General features: G+C 51.7%; 7 protein-coding genes across 7 annotated transcripts; 3 read left to right on the top strand and 4 right to left on the bottom strand.

Moving 5' to 3' along the window:
* Nucleotides 1-1,507: 1,507 nt before the first annotated feature.
* Nucleotides 1,508-4,782, bottom strand: HO133_010912 (uncharacterized protein; the record flags this gene model as incomplete). The annotated part of the gene is made up of 3 exons (XM_037301761.1): nucleotides 1,508-2,762; nucleotides 3,048-4,626; nucleotides 4,686-4,782. 3 exons carry the CDS (start codon nucleotides 4,780-4,782, stop codon nucleotides 1,508-1,510), a joined length of 2,931 nt encoding a protein of 976 aa, XP_037153395.1.
* Nucleotides 4,783-5,699: 917 nt separating this feature from the next.
* Nucleotides 5,700-7,182, top strand: HO133_010911 (uncharacterized protein; the record flags this gene model as incomplete). The annotated part of the gene is made up of 3 exons (XM_037301760.1): nucleotides 5,700-5,920; nucleotides 5,971-6,153; nucleotides 6,309-7,182. 3 exons carry the CDS (start codon nucleotides 5,700-5,702, stop codon nucleotides 7,180-7,182), a joined length of 1,278 nt encoding a protein of 425 aa, XP_037153394.1.
* Nucleotides 7,183-7,852: 670 nt separating this feature from the next.
* HO133_010910 (uncharacterized protein) lies at nucleotides 7,853-9,170 on the top strand (the record flags this gene model as incomplete). The annotated part of the gene is made up of 2 exons (XM_037301759.1): nucleotides 7,853-8,195; nucleotides 8,299-9,170. 2 exons carry the CDS (start codon nucleotides 7,853-7,855, stop codon nucleotides 9,168-9,170), a joined length of 1,215 nt encoding a protein of 404 aa, XP_037153393.1.
* Nucleotides 9,171-9,852: 682 nt separating this feature from the next.
* On the bottom strand, nucleotides 9,853-13,832 carry HO133_010909 (uncharacterized protein; the record flags this gene model as incomplete). Its single annotated transcript, XM_037301758.1, has 5 exons — nucleotides 9,853-10,818; nucleotides 10,868-11,122; nucleotides 11,173-13,467; nucleotides 13,518-13,608; nucleotides 13,657-13,832. 5 exons carry the CDS (start codon nucleotides 13,830-13,832, stop codon nucleotides 9,853-9,855), a joined length of 3,783 nt encoding a protein of 1,260 aa, XP_037153392.1.
* Nucleotides 13,833-14,352: 520 nt separating this feature from the next.
* Nucleotides 14,353-17,535, top strand: HO133_010908 (uncharacterized protein; the record flags this gene model as incomplete). The annotated part of the gene is made up of 6 exons (XM_037301757.1): nucleotides 14,353-14,744; nucleotides 14,806-15,136; nucleotides 15,190-15,513; nucleotides 15,566-15,661; nucleotides 15,719-15,750; nucleotides 16,767-17,535. The coding sequence occupies 6 exons, from the start codon at nucleotides 14,353-14,355 to the stop codon at nucleotides 17,533-17,535; spliced, it is 1,944 nt and encodes a 647-aa protein (XP_037153391.1).
* A 762-nt stretch (nucleotides 17,536-18,297) lies between these two features.
* HO133_010907 (uncharacterized protein) lies at nucleotides 18,298-19,867 on the bottom strand (the record flags this gene model as incomplete). The annotated part of the gene is made up of 6 exons (XM_037301756.1): nucleotides 18,298-18,378; nucleotides 18,464-19,056; nucleotides 19,112-19,229; nucleotides 19,426-19,457; nucleotides 19,517-19,705; nucleotides 19,816-19,867. 6 exons carry the CDS (start codon nucleotides 19,865-19,867, stop codon nucleotides 18,298-18,300), a joined length of 1,065 nt encoding a protein of 354 aa, XP_037153390.1.
* A 927-nt stretch (nucleotides 19,868-20,794) lies between these two features.
* HO133_010906 (uncharacterized protein) lies at nucleotides 20,795-22,262 on the bottom strand (the record flags this gene model as incomplete). The annotated part of the gene is made up of 4 exons (XM_037301755.1): nucleotides 20,795-21,531; nucleotides 21,594-21,678; nucleotides 21,736-21,860; nucleotides 21,920-22,262. 4 exons carry the CDS (start codon nucleotides 22,260-22,262, stop codon nucleotides 20,795-20,797), a joined length of 1,290 nt encoding a protein of 429 aa, XP_037153389.1.
* Between the last annotated feature and the right edge of the window lie 2,734 nt (nucleotides 22,263-24,996).

Here is a 24,996-nt window from a genome sequence, read left to right as displayed (position 1 = left end):
CTCCCACCCACATCAAACCTCCCCTGGGCCAGCAATCCCACCTCTAACGGCTCTCCCCTCCCAGCCGCCCCTCCATCAAAAAAGTCCACCCCGCCAGCCCGCCATCGATCCCCCCACGCCGACTCCCCTCCCAGACCGCCCGACAGGATGGATCCTCTCGCCGCATTCCCCCTCTCCTCTCCCTCTCCCTCTCCCTCTCGCCGCATTCCCCCTCCCCCTCCCCCTCTCCCTCCCCCTCCCCCTCTCCTCCTACTCCCTCCCCCAAAACCGCCACGCGTCCCAAACCAACCACGACAAACCGTGCGCCAGCAGCAGCCCGAGCGCCAGCACCGAGACGACGGCGCCGAAACCGGACCCTTGGTCCGGCGAAGGGGGTGGGTCCGGGGTGGGAGAGGGGGGGGGCTGGAGGAGGGCGGAGAGGAGGGTGATGGTGATGGAGAGGAGGGTGAGGCGGAGGGTGCGGTGGAGGAGGAGGTGGGTTGTTGTTACTGGGGAGGATGTTCGGGGCGGTGGAGAGGGCATTGGTTGTGGATGAGTGAGGGGGGGTGGGGGAGACTGCGGCGAGATGGAAAGGGGTGAGTGGAGGACTTGATGCCTCGTCGGAGAAGGAAGGTCGGGTGATGGATGGGTTAATCTTAAAGGCTGTCGGACGGAGCGAAAGAAGACCCTCGAGCGCTTAGAAGGGGGGATAGGGTCGTGGTTGGAAGTCAGATGGAATGGCGCGTCGGAACGATCCAAAGGGCAATCGAATAATACGTCAGAGCGGAGCGAAGCAGATGCTCATGGTGTTTCAAACCTAGTAGAAGGGTGGCTCGAAGCTAGTCGTGTCATGCAGAGATCTGAGGGGCAGCAGTGACAATCAAGCGACATCGGTAGGTAGGATTTCGCACAACGCCAGCGATTGAGAAAATGTAGGGGCTGTGGCCACTGTTAAGGGTCGTCGAGTTGACATGGGGCAGTGCATGATGGACGACTTTGAAACCTCGCTTTGGCGTATACGCCAAGCAACGTGAGGAAATTTGACCGCCCAGCTCAAGAACTATCAAGCGTCTTTTACCGGACGCGAGACACCAAGAAAGACGAAGAGTATTCGACCGGCTTCGAGTGCGTCTGGCAATTGCGATTTCGCGTCAGTGGAGAGGAGCCTGTTCTGAAGTATTCATCGTTTCCGCTCTAGCAAACTGTATCATACAAAAGCAGAAAAGGAGCAGTATCACCAGACAATTGCGACTCATCACGACATGACAGACCATTGAACGTTGATCAAGAGCTGTCCCCTGCATCCAAAGCATACTGGTCATAAACCCTTAGAAGCTGTTGAACACCTCGCTGAACAATCCATGCTCATTTTGTAAATTTGCCGACAATATCCATGCGTGCTCTTGAGTAGAAAATCGGACAATAGATATGCCCAGGACCAGGACAGAGGGGTATATCCCAAGCCGAAACGCCTTGCTCATCGTCATCAAAATAAACACAATTGGAAATTGCTACAGGTGCGTTACATCTACAGCAGTCCTTCAAGAATTGGGCCCGCGTTCGATTGTTTCCTGCCCACACCACCTCTTCCTCGAACCTTCGCATCCATTGCGTCGCCCAAAGACTTCATGCATTTCTCATTGTTTTCGCAAGCAACCTCCAGGTGTACTCGTGCCCTCTGATGCTCGTCGAGCATGTTCATATGCTTATCATAACCTGTTCCTTCTGGGTCCAACCAGCGGCATTTGACGCTTTCTCGAGTAATGCTCTTGAGTATCTCAGCCATTTGGTCATTGAACTTGGTCCACTCGTCTAGATAGCGGCGTAAGTTCAGGCAATAGTGGTCCCAGGAATGCTGAGTCAGGTTTAGAGGGTTGGACGGACACAGTGGTGGATTGGGGAACTTGATTCGTTGCCGAGAAGACTCGGGGGACTGTTTGGTGGGTGATGAATGGGATGGCTGCGGAAGGGTGGTGCCCATCTCGTTCATATTCCCAAGACCTTCCTTGCTGGGTGCAAAGGGGTAAACATTCTTGAGGTCTCCGAGATTCAAATGGGACGCCCTCTTTTCTGGCTGCCCAAGACCGTTTGTTCGTGGTGGCACTGCAGGGCTTCGGGGCGGCAGCATTGGGCCTTGGCGAGGCGTATTATTGGAAACATCAGGTTGAGCTGATGGAACGTATCCACCATTCGTGTGTTGTGGAGCGGTCTTTGCAGATGGAGGTGTCGGCTCGTCAACATCCATGGCATCGACATCACTGCTCGCCTTACTGCTCTCAAGGCTCTCACCAGTTGCGCTACCCGCGGTAGGATCGTCTTCCGCATCGCCAACACTTGCTTGAATGTTGGAAGCTCTTTGAGGTCGTGTCCTTGGACGTTTTCGAGTACTTGTTCGGCTAGGTGAGCGTCCCTGCGGAGACTGCGGCATATCGAATTTCAAATTATTTAAATGCGGAGCCCATTGCTCATGCTGGAATTTGCCTCGAGCGAATGGCGGAGGAGGCGGCGGGAATGACGAGGTGGACGTTTTGGACGAGTCACGTTGCATCGGATCTCCACTCGCGGAGCCTTGTTGGGACTCCTGTTCCTGCTGCTGCTGGAATATGTTGGGTTTGGTGGGAGACACGCTGCGAGGTGTGTTCGAGCGGCTGGGCGGAGGAGGTTCAAAAAATTTGCCGTGCCAGTTGTCAGGGGAGAATTTGGTATTGATTTGTTCCGAGTTCTGGCTGCGAAGGGATGCTGTACGTGGGAACGAATTCTTCGCGTATTCGGGAATCTTAAAGCTATTGAAGGAATCAACATTAGCGTACGTCATTGCTGCTTTTTGTTGATGACCGTGCAAAGGGACGTCTGTGCTTGCTCGCTTGCGAGACACGATCTCTCTCGGGGGAGGCAGACTGGATGGTATAGCCCAGTATGGGGGAGGTTCAACAAAAGCAGTCCTGGGCTTCTTGGGGGAATTGAAAGGCCATTGATCTGACCATCTGTCTGGAAAGGGCGTATCCTGAGTAGGGGGGTTTGGAAAAGGGGAAATCGGGGAAGAAGGAGGAGAAGAAAATGGGTTATACCCTCGTGGCTCATACATGGGATTTTTGCCCTCCTGTTCATTTGCAGCAGAATGGAAGTCTTTGTCTTTGGGGGGCCCATTCTTCTCATGCCAGCTGTACGATCGCTGGAGGGTTGGTTGTGTCCCAGCTCCATTGTGGGGGTCGGAAGCGTCGGGGACGCTCGTTGAATGCTGCTGCGACCTGTCGGCCTCGTGCTTCTTGCGATGCTCGGAAAACCCCTCCGACGGTTTGCGAGTGTCAATATCCACTGCCGAATGCCTCCGACGAATCTCGTAGTTGCCAGCTCCTAGGCCTGCTTGTGGCGCCATTGGCTCATCGCCGACTTTGACAAAAGGGTTGAAACCACCAGGGGGCTGAACGGACGTTCGACCAGCATCGGCGCGTGTCCGCCTTGTTTTTGGGATTTGGGTCACACGTGGCCTCGCTGAAGAAAGAGGGTCGACGTCTTCATCGGAAGATGAACTTGATGAGGACGAAGAAGAGTACACTCCCGAGACACCCGGCATCCTTGTGTCCTTTTTGTCTGGTGGGCTCATGTTTTGGTGGTTCGAGCTGGTAGACGCAGCCCGATGATGAACAGAGTCCGAGTTGTTTGGCTTGCCTTCAAACCATCCTGTCCGACTATTACTGTCTCTAGGGCTCGCAGACGTTTTGGATCTTTCCAGGCCTGGACTGGCGAAGTATGGACTAATTTTCTCGCCGCCACCTGTGTGATAAGGCGTGCTTATGCGGGACTTGTTTCCAAAGGGTTCATTGAGACCTACCTTGTCTTTGAATGGCGCCAACGGGTCAGCTCTTTGCGAAGTAGGCGCATGGCCTGGAAGTGGAGGTGGAGGTGGAGGTGGGGGCATGTGGGTCTGCGATCTTAAATTCGCGGGTCGCTCGCCTCTCCCAACAGTGAAATATGCTGAACGTGCTTGTGGCTCATCTCCTCCCACTCCAGGCGAACTCGGAGCGAAGCCGTTTTTCTGCGGGGGACCACGACTGGTATCGGCTCTCGTCGTGCTTGGCATGCCCACGTGGGGCTCTTGAACATGATCCCAGCCAGGTCGTCTTGGCGAAGGGTCTTTGGGTGCCTTGCCGTTCGTTTCACGTCCTGGCGGAACTGGGGGTGGTCTAGCAGCTTTTGGCGGTCCCGTCCGTCTTTGAGAGCGATTGGGGCCGTCCCCACGCCCTGGTGTCCTCAACCACTCCCATGCCTTGTGATCACTGGTCTTTGTCTTAGGGTCGTCTGTGCTGGCGCCTCTCCATGAAGCTGGTTCTGGGCGAGAGCGGAAATCTTTGTACCTTTGTGCACCGGAAGAATGAGGCGTGGAAGTGTTTTTCGTTGCAGTATAAGGGGGTGGGCGTGGAGGAGGAGGGAAATCGGTCATAGGAGATCGTGTAGGTACACTCGGTCTTGTAGGCGAAGAAGAGCTACCAGTATAGGTATGTAGCAGACCTGCTCGCATGCGCTGTGCGTCATACTTCGCCCGTTGTTGTGGGTCTGAGAGCACCTCATTGGCAGATTGTATGGCTTGGAACTTAGAATTGTATTCCACCTCCCTGCCTGGGTTCCGATCGGGGTGATATTTGAGAGCTGAAAAGGGGATATTGTCAGCATAAGGGTATTTCTTTAATCAAGGAAGAACACCATACCGAGCTTCTTGAACTGTCTTTTGATCTCATTGGGGTCTGCCGTTGGCTCCAGCTCCAGGTCACCATAGTAATCTCGCTCTGCATCAGCCCTTCCCATGACACCAAGAATATCGTCGTGTTGCCACGACGACTTCTAGGCAGTGGTGAGGTGAAGGTTCGGCGCCTCACAATATACCAGATATGGTTGTGCCACCCGCTAGCTTCCACGACATTCAGACCAGACTTAACAACCTCGGGTGAATGAAAATTATGACGATAAGGTAGATATTGCAAAGTAATGGAGCGGAATAGCTCGGTCTCAGTCAGGATCGCTAGCGAGGTCAACACATTGCGGACATTTTGTTGTGGAGATGGCTTCACCTCTTGGATCTGTGGGGGAAGAGGGAAAAAGAATTCAAGCTGCAATCATCCGAAGGGCCTTTGAGCGTTGTGAGCAGGCTGGGTGTACCTGCATATGTAGAATTTGTATTTCGGTAGTGAGCGGTTTAGCAGCTGCCTTCGGAAAATTAGTAATGTGCAGTGAAGAGTCAAGATGACGGGCAGATAAGTATGATAAAGAGCGAGGAGTAGGTTTCTCCAGCTGAAGTAAAAGCAAAGAGAGCGGTGGAGGGCAGGATACTGGTATAGGATGTCACGATGTGAGAAATTCATTGGTATTGGTCTCAAGACAAGACGCGCTTGCAATCCGCACCACACTTGCTGAGTTGTCTTGGTTGGCAAGCCAAGCCAAAGGCATCCTATCGCAGCGCGGGGAAGAGCCGAAGACTAGACCCAAAGAAGTATGGATCGCCGATATCGCCAATGCGATGGATCTCATTGACACCTAACCAGCCACTATTACTTAAAGTACCTGAAGATTGTCAGGCTTCGACCCTACTACCAGTACCTGCGTTCAAAGTGCCTAGAAAAAAGAAAATCTTGTACTTTAGTACTCGTCGCTAGCGCTTGTTGCCGGAAGACTCACTTTGAAGCTTCTTGACGTGCCGGGTGAAAGAAAAGGACAACAAGGGAACAATGGCAAAGAAATCTCCATTCGATCTGTCCAAGTGTGCGAGACCAAATATTTTAGCATTAGAGCCTTACAGATGTGCCAGAGACGATTACAAAGACGACGGAACTAATATCCTTCTTGACGCGAATGAGAATGCGTACGGTCCTGGCTTGGAGATGACCAATGGTGCTGTCAATGGTCATACACATGAGAAGACAGCCGATCTACACAGATATCCGGACCCGTAAGTCTCATACACTTTTTGAATGGAGCAGTCTTGATCCCTTGCTTCAGTCACCAAACTGAACTGAAACAACTGCTCTGTAACCTACGAAATACCCACCATCACACAACTAAATCGTTGAAGCCACAAAGCCTCTTTGTGGGCGTTGGCTCAGATGAAGTCATCGATGCTCTTCTTCGATGTTTTTGTATTCCTGGGCGAGACAAGGTCTTGGTCTGTCCGCCAACATATGGGTTCGTACTCTCGCAGTCTTTCCCCCGTGCCGTTCTGGAAGTTGATCGCAAGACACAACTCGAAAGCCAGAAGCAAATCTTTGCTCTCCAAGCCTGTCTTCAAACTCGACTTTTTGCCGTGAAGAGGGAGTTTCTGACTCGGAAAATCCTCATAGTATGTACGCTGTCAGCGCCCAAGTGAACGACCTTGAGATCGTCAAAGTGCCCCTAGATACGTCCAGAAATTTTAAGCTACGTCCAGAAACCATCAACGATGCTCTTTCTTCAGACCCTAATATCAAAATCGTGTACATCTGCTCTCCTGGCAATCCTACCGCCAATCTGATCACCAAATCAGATATCCAGCAGGTGCTCGAGCATCCTACATGGAACGGGGTCGTTGTCCTAGATGAAGCTTACATCGACTTCTCTCCTGAAGGATCCAGCTTGGCAGAGTGGGTGACGGAGTGGCCCAACCTTGTCGTCATGCAGACTCTCAGCAAAGCATTTGGCCTTGCCGGTATACGCCTCGGCGCAGCTTTCACATCTCCAGAGATTTCAAACCTCCTCAATAATCTCAAGGCGCCCTATAACATCTCAAGTCCTACGAGCGCATTGGCTTGTACTGCTTTGCAGCCCAAGAATCTGGCCGTCATGAGGAGGAATCGGCAAAGGATTGTGGAGCAGCGAGATCGAATGATGCGGGAGCTGCCGAAAATACCTGGAGTGGGAAGCTTTTTAGGTGGGGCTGAATCGAACTTCCTGCTAGCCGAGATCCTGAATAGACCAAGGAGTAGAGGGGGCCAACCGAGCAATGAGACTGCTTTGGCTCTTTACGAGAGGCTGGCGGAGACAAAAGGGGTCGTAGTGAGATTCAGGGGAAAGGAGGTGGGATGCCTCGGTTGTTTAAGGATGACAGTGGGGACTGAGGAAGAGGTGGATAAGCTGCTTGAGGAGATGAGAAGTGTGCTACAAGATATATACCGGAATGGATCAATTGGGGAGGCTGAGGATGTTCAAGAGCAGGACGCGAATGATATTGTTGCTTGATATGCAGAATAGATGTAGAAATTCTTGTGCCTCTCTTCTGCTCATCCAGCTGTAGTGTGCTTCATTGCAAGCGGCTGCCAATTTGCTGCTTCCCTGGGTTTGATGCCGCTAATGTGACGCTAATGGGAGTTGCCGTCGCTTCCGTGGCGTTCACATGGGGATTTTGGATTTCTTGACTGTCTCGAGGGGTTCAACAGTAAATGTTGATTGCGGTTATTGTTCCACTCTGCATGTAGTGGAATTCGAGCACACCCTATCATTCTGGCTTCAAGATCTCGCCGTGGGTGCGCACCTTTTACTTGACTCCTGTGAGGTGAGCTCAGCATCTCCCATTATTTTGAAGAAGGATGGACATTCATTAGTCCCGTTAATGTACTCACTCACTCACCTACGCGACCTGTATGAGTAGCAAAGGGTCTCTCTGCGAGTCTTGGCAATCGAGTGGATTACTTTAGGGTTTTGAATTTCCCCAGGCGCCAGTGTCCCATTTCTTAGGGAGTGTCCCATTTCTTAGGGCTTGAATAAAGGTTCCGTGAGCCGATGATTCTGACCAATGAGAATGAAAAGATGCAAGGATCCTAGCATCTTTCTTTTAGTCGTGCCACCACATCTCACCGTGTTTGGGTCTTCCTAGCGGGGCTTCTCTGCAACTCGTGTTTATCCATGCACCATGGCATACCAAGAAAGTAGCTATGGCCCACGTTCGACGTACGCCGGCCCGACCAATAATGCACCTCATTTCCCGCAGTCACATCAACAACACTCCCACTCGCACTCGCAGTTTTATCCCAATCCATATCCTCACTCCACCCAATCCAATGCCTCTTCTCCTCCTCTACCCTCCTACACACCCCCACAGCCTTCCGAAGGCCAGACATATCACCCCCAAAGACTGCCGTATGGTCCCAATCAGATTCACAATGTCGGAGGACTGTCGACGCAGCCTCCCATGACTGCGCCTGATGATCACTTTAAAAAGCCCTATCTGCCACAGCAGCAATATATGAACCATGGTCCGTGCCTCTTTCCCTTCCTATTTTCCTCGGTCAGACTCTGGAATGAAGCAGGATTACTCCATGAGCTGTTGCTGACACTATGACTTGCTACATTCCTCAGGTCAACCACCCGCCAATTTCATAGACCATCAGCGACAAAAGTCCTCTTCAGCTGTATCCGAGCTCGCGCCAGCTCAGGCTTACTCTGGAGCCTCAACGACTCCTCAGCGACTCCACACCTCTAGCTCCTCCTATCCACCGACTTCCACAATGACCGTGACAGCTGCCCCAATCAATCCACCCTCCACCCAATCAACGCCCACCTCCGAAGTACCCTCTCAATCCGCAGACCCCGCTCTTCAACCTGGCGGCCTTTCGTCACTTGACCAACAGCGCGTCGATGCCCTCCTCCAAGTCAACAACCTCCTGCTACAAGAAGTCACAATCCTGCAGAAAGTCGGGTTCAAGCCGTCTCCACAATCGCCTCAACAGACGGCGCCCCCAAACACCTCCTCACCGCAGGCGACTCCGGCACCTCCTACCTCAGCAGGCGACCCTACATCAACTACCCAAAACCAAAACAACTCGGTCACCAAAACAAATCCCACTGTTAGCACACCTACAACGACAACACCCACCACCGCAACAGCACCTCAGCAACCATCCCTCAATACCAAAAAATACGTGGAATTCATGACCCGCATCAAAACCAATATCATGTTCCTTGTCAGCATATCTGACCAAGCGAAGGATAAGCCCCGGCTGCCGTACCCCAGCCACCTCGAAGCACCACCTCTCTGGCTCAATCCTGGAAACGAGGAGGGAGATAGGCAATTGGACTTGCTGAGGGAGGAATATACCAGGCTCCGAGAGCTGTGGCCGGATTGGAAGCCGGAGGTCAGAAAACCGCAGGTGGGAGGGCAACCGGTGCAACAAGGGCTGCAACAAGGGCTGCAGCAGATGCAACAGCCTCAAGTGCAACAGCAGTCATGACGGGCACGGATTTCCGCACATCTGTATACACACAAGATCTATGAAAGCGATATAGCATGCAAAGGCGCGTTCTGTATGGGAGGTTGGGATGGCTTGAGTCCAGCTTTTCAATAGCATAGCAACAGCGCTTGCTCCGTCCGAAGAGAATTAATCATCGGTATCGGAGCTCCTTCCCTGCGTGAGCCATGTGATCTCATCGTGTCAATAGAATGACGCCCGCCTGCACCTGAAGATTACCAGCCTGGAAGCGAACGACAGCACACGGTCCGTGAAACATGACGGTTAACGCGCCGATAATTGAAATCATGTATTAACGTCCTGCGAGCCACCTTCCCATACTCCACCGTAACATGCTATGACGCCCATGAACAATGCAAGTGGACCGTTGGCTATCCAACGCAGTTGGTAGAGAAGAAAAAAGGGTTCTCCGAGGCACCCAAACGCGCTGGCTGTTGCCCATATACCTCGATACTTCGAAACCTAGCAGATCCATTCGCTGCTACCACGGTCCCATCTACACTCATTGGCATGAGCGGCATGCTTCTTCCCTTCTTCTCCAGACATCGGTGCACCCTTCACTGATACTGTCGCTGCCCAAATTGAACGCAGGGATTCTGGCTTGCAACAGAGGTGAAATGCACAGGCATGCACCGGAGAGTCAGTGAATGTATAGAGCACACGGTCACAGTCCAAAAGTCCACCCGCCCTCCCTCCTCAACCTCTGCCTCGCCTCCACATCCCTCCTGATCTCCTCCTCTGTTAACCGATCAGCGCCCGCCCAATTTGCGCTACTCGTCCTTGACCTGAACCGATGATGCCTCTCTTTGAACATCTCCTCCATATGCGGACTCGCCACGGGCCCAAAGACGGCATCCGCGTCCATATTCTCATCTTGTGTCATTAGGAGTTGGCGCAATTGGGGTGATTGGGCCCACTCGGGAAGGTTCGCGCCCTTCTTCGCCTTTTCCGCTTCGTCCTCCGAGTCTGATTCTTCGCTTTCCGTGGGAATGTCGTCGAGATGGATGTTCTCACCATTCTGATAATGAGGGGAGGCTTTTGCTGGTGGGGGAGCGAGTTTGGAGGGAAGTGGGGTCTTGTGATTTGCTTGTGGGGGGTTGGGGGCCTCGGCGAAGGGGATTTTGCCGTTGGTGTATTTGGCTATGTCAGGATGGTGGCCTGGTCGTGACATTTGGTTTTGATGGGCGTGCTGTTGGTACGCTTGGCTTGCTGTGGTCGTCTTGAGCAGAGATGGTGCATTATGATGGTGAGGCGCAGGCGGTGGTGCTGTTGTGTAATTGCTGCCGAATATTGACGCCTTATGACCATCCTTGCGAATCCCTGATTGGCGGATGGGAGGCGCCATTGTCGGTCGAACTCTGATTTCCTGCAATTCTTCGTCTTCTGTCCTCCGCCGTTTACCGTCGTTCTGTTGATATGAAGGACCACCTTGCGGGCGAACCTGTCGAGGAGGCTCGTCATCGGTGTCAGGGTTGAAGACTCGTTTGTTGGCTGGTTTCGCTGGATTCTGAGGATGAGCATTAGGAAAGCTTGGATGAGGCGGCGCGTTATGCAGCCTTGATGGAGGCCTGGCGCCACCCATATCCGGACGATTTGCCGAGGTAGCATGTGCGTACTGTGAGATAGGTGCCTTCAAAATCAGCCATTGCTAAATTAAATCAACGTCAGAGTTGGCGTACCTGATCCATTGCTGGCCTCTGCGGCACCCGTTGCTGTTGCTCTTTCTTGTTCAGCTCCATTCTTCTCTTCTCAATTGCTTGCTTCTGTGCGATTTTCTTAGGGTCCTCAGCAGCCGCAGCACGCTCTCGTTCACGCTGCCTCTCTGCTTCCTCACGTTGTTGCTGCTCTTGTCGTCTCGCTTCCTCTTGCTGAACAGCCCTTTTACGTTCTATCTCACGTTTCTGATCAAGCTTGCGTTGTGCCTCCCTCTCATCCTACTTCAGAATTAGCATGCGATAACTCATCTGGCCTCGCGGAGACACACCTGTTCTTTCTTCCGCTCTGCTGCGAGTAGAGCTTTGGGCTTAGGTGCCGCGGATGTCGCAGAGCTCTTGAGGCTACTGTTAGAAGCTGAGGTCTGAAGTGAAGCGTTGCTAGGCATCCTCCCGACTGCTGGCTGCTTTGGCTGTGATTGGGGCAAGGACTCCTGCAGACTTGATGAGAGCGCGGCGTTACTAAGCGGGATCCTCTGCGAGAGCGTGCCAACACGAATAGCCACAGGTTGTGGCTTTGGCTTGGGAGCTGTCTCTTTGGCAGGCTTAATGGGTCTTCTCACATTGCTGGGCTTTTGCAACTGTGACTGTTGCGTTGGGGCATGCGGCGCTGGTGGACCCATTAGTTGAGATGGTAAGTCGTCCTCAACAACATCCGGTTGGGCTTTAGGACTTTCGTGAGTTTGCGTTTTCCTTGGGCTCTGCCTTGTTGGCTTGGTCTTCGCTTCTACCTGAGGGCCTTGCGGCTGCACAAGCTTCTGCGTCACAAGTTCTGGACCCTCATTTTCTCTGGCTTTTTCTAGCTCTTCTTCAGTTCGTCGGCGTTCCCTTGCTTCTGACTCCTTCCTTCTTTCCTCCTTCTCCGTGGAGCTTCGAGTCTTCCGAACATCGGTGTTACTCACTGAGTTGTTCAAACAGCCTTTCGGAGACTTGCTTCTCAAAACATTACTGAATGATGGCGCGTGTGTAACGCCGTGAGTGCGTGTCGAAAGGGGCGAAAGGGTCTCCATCCTAGCTTGCGCGGACACACCGGCACTACTTGAGAATAAGCCTCGAGCAGTCTTCATGATTGATTGCAATTTCGACTTGGAAGCGCTCAAGGGTCCATCAACATACCGTCTCGAAGATGGGCTGCCAAGCGGAGTCGTTGACTGGTCTGTAGGCGTTGAACCATTCCATCCCGATGCTGTGGTTGCACGTACAGCTTTTGTAGCAGCCCCTTCAGTAGCTTCCGCTAGGGGTGTAGATTGGGAAACCGTGGCTGCCCTCGAGAGCCATTGTCCACTACTTCGAGTTCTCTGCGCCTGAGCATGGCGTAACGGAGACGGCGCTTTTGTAGCTGGCTCATCATTTCGACTATGACCAAAATCCTGGCCACCAATAGTTTGTTTTCCCCTGATGTCCTCCATGACATCTACGGAAATACTTTTGGATAGCTGCGGTCGGTTCAAAGCACTTGGCTGTACCTGAGGTGGCTGGATCCAGTCATCGTCATCTTCATCGTTAGATACTGGGGCAGTCACTGTCTTCAAAGGGAGAAACGAAGTCTGCTGAACCATCTCTGTTTGTGGCTCTGGGTTTGGTAGCTCTGGGTAGTTGAGACTTGTCACAACAGCTGCTGCGGGGATTGATTTCGTTGGTCGAGCAGGTTGTGACTTTCCGAGCATGTTGATTCTATCGTGGAGACGCTGTGTAGAGGATTTGTTGTGGAGCTGAGCCATCTTAGACTCTCCATCCGACTCTTCGCGATTGAGTGCCGGCTTCTCCTTATCAACATCCATGTCATCGTTGATCTCATCTTCATGATCAGGCTCGGGCTGCCTTGAGCCGCCAAGAGATTTCCCACCAGTGAATCTCCCAAGGAAGCTACCACGCGTCTTTGACTGGTCCAAGTGGCTAGTTCCAGAAGCCCTTGCCCCTATGCTTTTTTTCGTTGTCAAGGGTTCACGCGCGGGCAAAGCCGCGAAAGTGAGGCTACTCTTGCGGACGAGAGGTCTAGCAGGGCTCGATCCTTGAGATGGCGACCGCGACTCATCCACAACGAGATCCTCATCCAGATCTTTGTCCAAATTATCAGTTTCCATCACATCATCTGAGACATGGTCTGGAACAGGCGCGAGTCCAGGCGAAGGTGCTTTGGTAGGTTCCGCGGGATCTTCGACGTCTGCAACTGGAGGCTCATTCTTTTGTGGGCTTGCGATGGTGACATCACCCTTTGAAATTTCCTCTTTCGCTGAATGAAAGGACCTCTCCGTGGTGCTGTGACGCTCCGACTGGTCTGCCACGTTTGGATGTCCTCGCAAGGGTGACTTTGGAGGGAACTCTTCCAGCGTATCGTGGGTCTCAGCTGATGATGGCACTACTGCCAAACCCTGATCAGTATCCATGTCATCTTCTGGAAGTCCATGATAGCCCGAGTCTGCGTTCGCCTTCGTTTCCTTCTCAATTTCGACAAGTATGATGGGTTCTTCAGCAACTTGGAATGTAGGAGCAGCCCTCGTGGGGCTGGCCTGATGAGAAGGGTTGTTGGCGCGCTGCGCGTTGGTCAGGAAAATGTCAGTCAAAGGCTGCAAGAGATTTTAGTACTCGTTGGTAGCTGGGCCCTTCAGATACTCACCTCTCGAACCTCCAACGGATTTCGCTTCCTTGCTGTTCGTGGAGTCTTGCCGCGTAATTTGCCCGGAGTTTTGAAGATCTCCGTAACGTTTCTGTTCGCGATCAGCGAGTCCAACATCTTCCCAGACTGTCATTCGTACACTTGATTCTTGCTGAAAATCTCCGCCATATGCTCGTTGAGCCATTCGACCTCATTGCGAGCTGAGAACGTGAAGTCTTCTGCTTCTTGGGTACAAAATTGAGTGACCTGATCATTTTCATCATTGATCCATTGTTGAGATCCTATCTGCTGCGCTCGGGAACGGACTGCTGCCATGATGAATTTGGTGTTGAGCGAGCAAAGAGGGAGTGGGATTGCTATCTCGCTGGGTGCGCCGCTGTCATGAAGATGCAGTTTAGTATGATGCAAACATCAGCCGAGCGCACTGCTACGGAAGCAATCGCAAAGCCGTATTGCTGTTATGGCGAATCGTTAGTATGAGGTTCAGGTTCTCCGCTGCGGTTTGTTTTGATCTACACCGCGCTAATCAGCCCTACGCTCGAAGTCACATGATTCGCTTTTCTTCTCCCTCTCCGCTCAAATCGCAACATCTCTTCCATTGGCTAACTACATCTCTTCTTTACAACCAACAGGCCTCATTCACGGTGACGTGCCATATGTGGCATGAATCGCTTAGCCTGGCTTTCATCTATCGATGTCGAACAAGATGCCTCGATTTGCGAGGAAGCTCCTTCACTTGCCGTCGAAATGCCTTCCGCCAAGTAGGCTCTCAGCGCACCGTTCGCTGCCCGTAAATCTGTCCCGCGCTTTCTCTACTAGTAACCCGCACAGGATCATGGAGCTCACAGGCTTTTCTCAAGAACAGCTAGATGTTCGAGAAGCTGTTGCCAAGATCTGCTCCAAATTTCCAGACGAGTACTGGGCGGGACATGATGAATCTGGCGTGTATCCACATGAACTCCATGCAGCTCTTGCACAAGATGGCTGGATTGGAATCGCATTGCCTGAGGATCTCGGCGGTGCTGGACTTGGTATATCTGAAGCCACAATGATGCTTCAGACCATCTCACAAAGCGGTGCCGGCATAGCAGGAGCTCAGTCAATCCATGCAAATGTATATGCCACACAACCGGTTGCCAAATTCGCCAAAGAGGATCAACGAAAGAGTATGCTGCCTAGGTTGATCAGTGGTGAGTGGAAAGCATGCTTTGGGGTGACGGAGCCAAGGTCAGGAGACAAATAGACAACGTCTCCGCAGTCGGCAATGACTTACGCTAGGTGTGATCAGTACTGGGCTAGAAACCCTGAAGTTGAAGACCCTAGCGGTTCGTGACGGGGACTCTTACAATATTTCGGGCCAGAAGATATGGATTTCATCCGCCCAAGTTGCATCAAAGATGATATTGTTGGCTCGTACAGAACCTCTGCAAGAACTTAAGAAGCCATCGGAGGGCCTGTCTTTGTTTTTCATTGATTTCGATAGACATGCTCCTGGGCTTGAACTGAAGAGGATCAAGAAGATGGGAGGCAGAGCTGTTGATGCTAACGAAGTGTTCTTTGACAACTACCGAGTCCCAGCAGATACTCTGATAGGCGAAGAAGGGCAAGGCTTCAAGATTGTGAGAAGAAGGTCTAGATTAGTGACGGATGTATGGAGACTGACCACTGCTAGGTTCTCCACGGGATGAATGCTGAGCGCTGTTTACTCGCTGGAGAGGCATTGGGCCTGGGCTACGCCGCATTGGAGAAGGCTTCGAAGTATGCACGAGAGCGTGTAGTCTTTGGGAGACCCATCGGCCAGAATCAAGGCATCCAGCATCCTCTTGCCGCGGCTTACATGAACCTCGAAGCTGCCAAGCTTGCAACGTACCATGCAGCCAGGGTGTATGACTCGAGCGGCAAGGATCCCTATGTGACGCCTCATGCAGTAGGCGTAGCTTGCAATTCTGCCAAATATCTTGCTGCCGAAGCTGCGTTCACTGCCTGTGAAAGATCCGTAAGCCCTTTCAATTTCTGAGACTCGGGGAACAGAGATTGAATTGTGGCAGGTACTCGCTCATGGTGGCATGGGATATGCGCAAGAATATCACGTCGAGAGGTACATGAGAGAATGTTTCGTTCCTCGTATCGCACCTGTGAGCAGAGTAAGTAACGAACATGGCTACCACCCCAATGGAGAATTACTTGCTGACGACATACAGGAAATGATCATGAATTATATCGGTGAGAAGGTGTTAGGACTTCCAAGGAGCTATTGAGAATTGGCCAAAGCTATGTGCAGAGAGGATTGCTTTGACTGTAGTCAATTGAAGTTGGGTGGCATGTGTGGGACGTTCATGTGCAGATTGAAGGAGTCGAGGAAGGCACGATGAACGAGGCTAGTCTAGAAAGATGCCTCATCTTGCAATCGAGCCCACGTGAAAGTTAAGACTGCTGCAGGTAAATATCTCGAACATTGTTGAATTCAACGCGTCGGGTCTCCTTAGCGTGTGCCTAAGTATCACCTCCTCCACTTGCTCAACATCAACATCTCTTGCCATCGGTATCACTCTCCAAACATCATCTTCGGAGGCTCCATACACTTCATCTGCCTTCTCGCTACACTAGACGACCCGCCAATGACATCTTTCAGCTACCTGTTGATAATCACCATTTCTTCCATTGACATCTCTGTTCGGGATAAAGAAAACAGTCATCAACCCCTTTTAACTGCCTGGTACCCGCAGTCGTGACTTCAGGACGGATGATTGTCTTCCAGTCGAGGGCAGAGGCCAGGGTGACATGCCGGCATTGGTTACTTGACCCCGCTGGTTGCCTGGATCACCAATGCAGATACAGCCATACTATAACAGGTGCCCTATCGCCGCCATCAATGTTCGCGTGCTACGCATTCAATAATGGAGGCTGTCCTTTGTCTCAAGACCAGTGTTTGTCCGCCCATCTAGTCACAGGACCTGGCAATCAATACCTCCAGATTCGTCGTAAGTAAGGCTTTCTCTCTCACTACAGCACTCCACTTACCCAGCTATAGACCCCAGCTTGAAGCTATCTGATGCTCCAATCGCTGAGGCCGCAGCCAGAGCGGGATTTGATTGCAGCAATTGGTATGTGTTTCGGACCACTTTACGGGCGATCAGACACGTTCTGGAAGCCAAAGGCTCTTCATGCCCCCTGAAGCTGTCACGTTGCTCCGATTTCTTGCTTTGGCCCGCCCTTGAAGAACGAAGGCTGACTCGGAAAAACCCATAGGCCCAAGCTCAAAGGCCTCATTGATGCCGTCCGTGCTGTCGATACACCAGTCTCTTACCCCGATCGCTGGACGGGACCTGCGGCTTTTAGATCCGATATCTATCCCGATCATTGGAAAGCTGACCTCATGAGAGAACGGAAAGGAGTCACCCAAGCCTACCGAGACGCCGTCAGAACCCCTTCGGTACCAGCCTTTGTTGTGAGTGCCAAGGAACTCATCAAGAATATCAACTCAACCACTCGTTCGGCACGCACGCCCGCCACAGGCACAAACAACGTGGCCTTGGGACCTCGTGCATCGAATAAACGGAACGCGGATGTCATTGACCTCCTCTCCTCGTCACCAAAGCGAGCAAAAATCGAACCACCCGCTACACCCAATGTCATCGACCTTACTCAGGATGAAAACCCTACTATCAAATTCATCCCTAGTCGTCGTCTATCCTCGCGACCAGCCCTTGCAGACATCACAAATTGTGGCACTGGCTCCAAGAACTCCCAGAAACGCCGCAAGAACCTCCGCCCTTCGCGAGAGCAAGACATCCACCGTGAAAGCCTCGGGTTGTTGGCGAAGATCGCGAGCAAGCTGCGTGCTAGTGCTCATGCCCTTGTTGTGGACCGAGAGACCCTTCGTCGACGCTGGGAGCTCGACGGCAAGCTCCAGCTCCAGTATATCACAGACCATTTAGCTGATCTGAACGAGTGTTTCAAAACGGCTGAGAATGGGATCTATGGTGCTTTGGAGGTCATTGACAAGAGGCTTCTATAAACGATCTGAATATTGGCCAATTCAATGCTCGACTAATACTCGACCAAAGGCAGGAACGTCCTTAGACTGGAGTGGGTGATAAAAGTTTCTCTACGATTATGGGAGTGGGGACCTGCGCAGCTAATTAGCAGCATTTTGTGAGTCTTGGACTCAATCTGCGAGAGTGGTGGTACTTACGTGATTATAGCCTACTCTTGAATGATCACTCGATTCATAACCTTCGCTTGAGGAGTGGCTGCTGGATGGCTCACGATTGCATAGGGAGGTAAATCTAATGCATCTCATCAGCTTTGTCACGCTGGTAATGCTCGTCAGAAGTGGCTGTTGAATGCACGTGGCAGTGTCGTCCAAACATATGGATTTTCGCCTCTTATGTTGCTTTGTGGGAGAATCGATGTAAACATTGTGAGAAAGCACTTCTTCAGACGTTACCAATGTCTTATGGCTTCGTCGTCCAAAAATACCTGGCTGGGCTTCGATGGTAAGGTGCTCACTTGCTAGTTGATACCACAATATGCGAGTACGCACTGACGAATTTCGACAAACAAGCATTTCTAAAAGGTTTAAAGTACAAGTAGAGACCGCTCATTGGTACATCCTTTCGGGTCCGAACCCAGCATAATCCTCATGTACCTTATCGCTACCGCAATTCAAATCAGTCTAGAGGTCCTAGTGTCCACTTCGAGTCGCCACCCTCATGGGCTGCATCCCTTGTTTGCGTGCCCTCAGCACCGCCTGCTCTTGCCATTAATACGGCACCATCTAGTAGGCTGGCTCAGCCTGTCCACCAAATTGGGAGTTCTTGTATTGCTCCTGGTGGGAAGTGACGCCAGACGTAGGCTCCTGTTACATTTTGCGAGTCAGCATATCTTTTTGGAGGCGAAAACCCGAGCATTGAGACAGCTCGAAGGGGCATGAAGAGCTTTACCTGCTTGGGAGCATGGGGGAAGTCGGAGGCGCTAAGGTCGCTGCCCGGCTCAGATTTGACTGGTGCGTCGGACGTAGGCTTGGAGCTATTGACTTCAGGAGAAGTGGAGCGGCCACGAGCATTACCCATGTACTCCTGGGCTTTGGCGCTGTAGTCTCCGGCATAAGATTTGACAGTCTCGTGAGCACGAGCGGTATGATGGCCAGCAAGATCCTTGAGCTGATTCGCTTGGGCGTTAGCGACCTCGGACGCGTTCTTGACGTGGTGGTCGATGAGCTCCTTGTTCGTCATGTAGATTAAGGGTCCCATGTAGATGCATGAGACGGCGATGAGGGACAGGCCCCAGAATGGAACGACCTTGATGAGCCAGTAGGAGAGAAGAGCTGCGACGAAGCCCGCAACGGTGTGGACGACGTTTTCGGCAAAGAGGACACGTTGGAATTCAATGACGAAGAAATTGATGAATTGCTCGATGTCCTCCAGCGATGCCTCAAGAGCCTCCCTTGGAATTGTGTAGTATTTCTTGGGTCGGAAGGAAGAAGCTAGGCCTTGGGAGAGGACAAGCTTTCCAGCGATTTCAGCAGAGGCGGTGACTGTACTGCTGTCAGTGCTACTGCATCGACTCATTGTAGAATGATTAGAACGTACTCCCAAGTACCATCCACAAGGCCTTGAACGACCAGCGTAGGGCGGGCAAGTACCGGGCTGCGAAGATGGAGAGTACAATCGAAACAAAGGATAGCGTCGTTGCACGGGGATTCTCCCACTGTAGTAACGATCAGCTTCTTGCTCCCATTCCTTATTTGACATGCTGTGGTGGCCTTCTGGCCTTGCAGTGCACCACAACTCTTATCCTTGAAGTGGCTCAGACTGCCGATGATCGAGTATTCAAAGACCCTATTTAGGGTTTTGGGTCGGCTAGCAACCGCGACGACGGTGACAAGGGAAGGGCATTGACATACGCTTAGGAGATTGTAGAAGAACGAATGGTAATCTGCCAAGGCTGTCAGGATCTATAACGATATTTAGGTTTCATGAGGATATTCGACTTACGAGTCAACGGCTGCCCATTTGCCGTAGACTGCTCGGGAGTGGTGCGAGAGTCAGCAAGACTACGGAATTCGGACGTAGTCTTTGCATGCTGGTCCTTGACATGGTCCGCAACGGGGCCGTTGCCCATTGCATCTTTCACACTCTGTGTAGCAGGATGATTCTGGATCGTGTTGGCAGCAGATTGAGCATCTAGGTCGATTGTCAACAAGTTTTGCCAGGGTCACGCGAGCAGCTCGGAATACTGCCACAGAGGTATTAGTCCACATTCCCCGGCTGCGAAAGGGTAAATTCTACCTGACTGTCATAGAGGCTTCCCTTCGTGTCTTGCATTGAATCGTTCATGCTGGACATTGTGGGAACGTTGAATCCGGAGCTTTGCGAAATTTGATCAAGCTTTGGAGGTCCTGAGTCAGTCATGTTTAGTCGTCAACCACACGAAATGCTTGAAGGAGGTAGTAAACTGTGAAATACTTGTAGTTATGAAGCAGTGAAGAGCCTTTAGGAGGTGAAGTGTTGACGAGATCTTTGCCTTAACAGTGGATGGAGATGAGGGTGGTGAGAGAGAAAACTTGTTTGGAAACTGCCGCCTTGGCAAGACTATGACGAAGGCTTGAGAAGTCGCGACTGGTCAACAAGTCAGGGGATTTTAAGTTACGAGGTATCAACACGTATTTCCTCTGAACAGAATATAGATGACACTTTGGTCTAACATGAGCATCATCTTTCAATTCAACACGCATGAACTGTCACTTGACCCAGCTGGCAGATGACGCCTCCAGTCTCCACCATCTCGGACAACCGTTTCAGGGGTCAGACGCCCCTTATTTTCCTTCCCATGGACGCTCCCATACTCAACGGCTGGGGTAAATTTCTCATGATACATTTCAAACTCCCGTCAATACTAAGCTACAAGGCTCCCGAACTACAAATACACAATTGATCGTTGATCCAATGGCTGCCGGTTCCTGGCTACAATCCGAATCCTGCCGGTCTTCTCCGAGCTTCTCTTAATTTCTTTGCCATGGTAGAGTGGGCACAAAGCAAGCTCACGTGAATTGTGTACTATGAAGTAGAGCAACGATTCATTCAGCAATCATCCAATCTATTCTGTGTCTGTTCTGTATTTCATCCCCATTTCCTATCCATCCTCTCCCCAAAATCATGACCTCGCATCCGCTTTCCCTTAAATCAGACCCAAGGAAATTGTCTCTTGCAGCACAGACTCCATTCGAAAGCATCACGTCATGTGGTCAACACCCTCATACCCAGAATCGTGCACTATGCCGAAGCTCGACGACGTTTCAATGCCTTTCTCTCCCCCAATGTCGCGTCCGCCATGTTTAACTCAATCAGCGTATACGCTGCTCCAATCTCGGGTGTCATGGCTGCAGATACCTTCCTTCGTTTTGGTGATGCAGGAGAGTCTATTGACGAGTGACCAGAGGAACTTTCGGCGTCGGAAGCCTCGTCAATCTCAGATATCCCTCGCTTAGTATCGGTCATCCGCTTGCGATGTGTGGTAGTCGGATAGCCAAGACCACGAGGGGTCGAAGTGACATTCCTTGGCTGCTGTTGCAAGAATCGGTATGTCTGCAGGCAGGCCAGCCTTGGGGAGTTCACTGGAGTCCATTCGATGCTCCTGGGCGAGTCAGGGGACCCTGGGTACTTCTCACTGCGATCCGAGTCCGTACCGTATCCACTCTCCGCATCCGTTGCCTTGGCCGGTCTGGGCCGCAGCGGCTTTGGAGGCCATGCGGGTGAATTGGCGTAAGGAGCCGATGTACGAGGACTTACAGCCACAGAAGACTCCCTAGATTGCGTCTGGTTGGTTGTCGCAGCCTCGGTACACCGCTGAATGATACTGGGGTGGACGTTCAAGCGTAGATAGGATTCATCGCCACACTTTTGGCACATCGAGACGAAGTCCGGTCCAAAAACAGGCACCAGCACGTATCTGATCTCATAGCAGAACCTTGCAGCCACGGCTTTAGCCGCCTCGAATGGCACCCAGTATCCTACGTGAAGTTAATTGAAACAGCCTCTGTTATGAATGAGGCCAAAATGACGCAACACATACCTTGAGCGGAGATAGAGCCACCAGTAATGCTGTGGGATATTTCACGGAGCCCTGGATTTGCGTTCATCACTTTCGCTGGCATTGTCTAATTACGAGGTGTAAGCTATGGTGACTGCAAAAGGCCCACGGAAGGATCGCTTACCTTCGTGTGCTTCAGGCTCTTGAAGAACGATGTGACCCTCACCAAGCCCACATTGTAATCCCACATCACAGTATGTGCATCCTTGTCTCGAGCATCGTCCGGCATTCTGAAAGTGTACTGGTAGACTAATGGCCATGATTGAGCTTCTCTTCGATACCGATCTTCTTGCGATGATGTCACATACCTTCAAATCCGTCCATTCCAGTCTTCTGTTGGAACGTCTTCTTCTCGCTGTTGTATGGAATGCGCTTGGGGTACTCTCCGATGCGGCCAATTGGCTGGACTTCGAACTTCTTGTGCTCTGCTGCAGTGGCTTCATCCTGGATCTCATAGGGAGGGTACTTGACTTCGCCTTTTGGCTTGCCTTTCACGAATGTCGCTGCTGCCTTTGACATTTTCTGCTTCTTCGGTGCTGCTAAAAGTGGCGAGGACTGCTTTTGGTACTTGTCGAAGGCGGGCGTAGGGTAGTCCCGAAAGCGTTCGAATGAAGGCGGCGATGGGTTGAGGAGCGATGCAACAGGAACCATGATTGCGTGTAGAAGATGATGGCTCGAAATGGCAATATCGTGGATGTCTGGAGGATGTCTTGATCACTGTTGGGACTGAAGTTGGTGAATGGTCTGGGGTCCAAAGACAACGAGAGTTCTTTATGAAGGCTAGATTCCTGATTGATCGATTGGAGTTGATATCGGCGACGGGCTCGGCCTCCTAATATGGCTTCTGCGAAAACACTTGGGTCTGGGCTCAATCGTCCAGCTCAACGACAAAGGCCACCGCAAAACAAGCCAAAGGCAGATGCACGGCTCCGTTGAGTGAATAAGCCAGCTCTCAGTGCCTCTTCTGAAACGGGATGCTTAAGAGCACAGAAAGTATCGAGATGCAGACCGCCAACCGCGGCTCTTTGTTGATGTTGATGCAGATCCTGGCGCACTACCATTAATCCTTGCCTTGGGATGCAGGATCAGATCAATAAAGGTAAGGCTTCCAGTGACTTTGCGTCGGTTTGCCTTGAACCTGGGTCTGGCTTAGCGCTAGTTCTGGGCTCTATCGAGGCAGGCAGACGACCGCAAGAGATTGGCGGTGAAGCGCAAATGTCTGATTCTATCGCAGAGACGCTCGCTTGTTTCTGAATCAGTGGAGATCTGGGACACTTTATCGACAAGATGAGTACCGTCAAACGTACGTAAAGTGATACACTAGGTCACGCTCGAGCTCGGTCTTCTATCCAACCTTTTCATCAAGCGAGCGTGAACACAATCGGACGGCTTCTCTTCCACTTTTCGGGCAATCTAATTCAACAAATCGCGCTAGAATAAAGCTCCAAAGGAGAGCTCACCGTCCAGCTACGTTGGCGTGTGCTTCTCAGTGCCTATCCGGGCCCGTGAGCTTAGACATGTCTTGGTATTATCAATAGTGCTCGATTAGGGAGATTTGCATCCAGCCTCGGGTTGTGCGGTATCACCAGGGTTAAATCCGCAATTTGATAGTGGTCATGCTTCGACCGAAATATTGCGTGACCTTATGGGACGTTTGCCAAAGCCAGATACCTAGGTCTGTCGTGAAGGAAGTTATACAATATCATGGCCCTCGGCCTGGTAAGGTGAAGATGCTGGCTGTACTGGATAGGCGCATGGGTCAACAGGGATCAACAGGGGTCACGGAAAAGGACTGCTTCCGAGACCTGTGGGACAAAGAGAACGTGATCTTTGCCCTAAATTTGCTAATGGGACCTCGATGCACATATGCCTAATTATGAAAGGTATGATCACCGTAGAAACCATCCTTCTGGTCTGAAGTGAGCAGCAGACTTTACAACAGTGACTGCCACTCGAAGCCGCCAATTGAAGGTACTATCATCAATCCGCACGACTTTCACCGCGTTCACCGTATATCAATTTTAAAGCTTCTCAACTACTGTACTTACCCGTCCCCCCTCTTCAATATCCAGGTTTCTGGGTCATTAGCCATAGTCTCGCCGCAAGCCCTTACCTTTTTGGACTTCAATGGCCTTCCGCATGAAAGAGGAAAAACCCAATGCCCCCACGCATATTGCACGGACCTTCGCAGGCTTGCATCTTCCAAAGGCTTCCAGAAGGCTGTGGTGCCTGGGAAGAAAGCCTTTTTGCTATTGATGCATTGTTTAGCTTCCCGAACGAACGATTCCTGGCACAATCAATCATCATTTGTTCAAACACGCATGGGAGCCTGTTACGTTGGGGCGCTTGACTGTGGCAAACTCACCAGCGGCAAAGAGCCGAGATCTTTGTGGATTTCACCTGAACCTCTCAGAAACGTCCTTCTGGCCGTCAGTATGTCATCTTGACATGCAAAGCACGAGTCGAAGGAGTTGCCAACGAAAATGACATGTTCTGTTCCTCGAATCTCTCAGTAAGTGTTCTATGCCACTCTTCCGATGAAGGTACGGCGTGCCTACACTACGTTGCTAGTAAGGAAAAGGCCAAGAGCCACCTGATTCAATCTCGGCAGCTAAGACGATATGCTCTCCCAGTCTTTGTTCTACGTCGCCTATGAACCAAGGCTTCGCCTAAGCCTCTCTCGATTTTCAAAATCGCCATGCACGGCCCCCGCTTGTTCCCAGCCTCTGATCTTTCCCAACCCGGGAGCTCCCAGCGCTAGACCCTGCAGCTTTGATGGTCACACTCCCAACCAGAACTTACAGAGAAGGCGTTCACTTACGTACGTACCGGTACGTAGCTCGTAGATTATGCAGGTTCGGCCACACTCATCCAATCAATGTCGAAAACAACCAGCGGAGGCAAAAAAGATCGGAAGGATCACACCAATGGTGGGCGTGCATGCTTGTTCCGTCCATACAGCGTCGCCACATCATTCGACACCCAAGATACTAGCAACCTGAAGATCGACAACGCATGAGCATCGTCCATCTAATGCACATGCACATGTGTCTTGCCTATTATCTTCGAGGACCATCTAATAGGAACCATACCTTCCGTCATGCACGAGCCCTCGAAAATCCTCCGAGACTCGAAAAGGCCGCCTTTGGATCGACAACCAAGGCGAAGTGGTAGCCCGCACGGATCATCAATGCGTTCTCCGCAGATGCACGCAACCTTGAAATGCTCCGCGCGAAGGACCCTGAGGGTGTGGTAGGGAACCTGGGTACGGACGTGCCTCCACACCAGAGAATGGGCTTTCGGATCAGGCAGCCGAGACGGAGGCAGCCTGGGAGATACCTTGGTACATGCACACGGCCACCCTTCCCCCTCCCCTTGACCGGGG

The sequence above is a fragment of the Letharia lupina genome (assembly GCF_014066315.1).
Source record: "Letharia lupina isolate WasteWater1 chromosome Unknown contig_9, whole genome shotgun sequence".
Lineage (NCBI taxonomy): Eukaryota > Fungi > Ascomycota > Lecanoromycetes > Lecanorales > Parmeliaceae > Letharia > Letharia lupina.
Note: the sequence above shows the minus strand (reverse complement) of the source record. Positions and strands in the feature narration are given on the sequence as shown.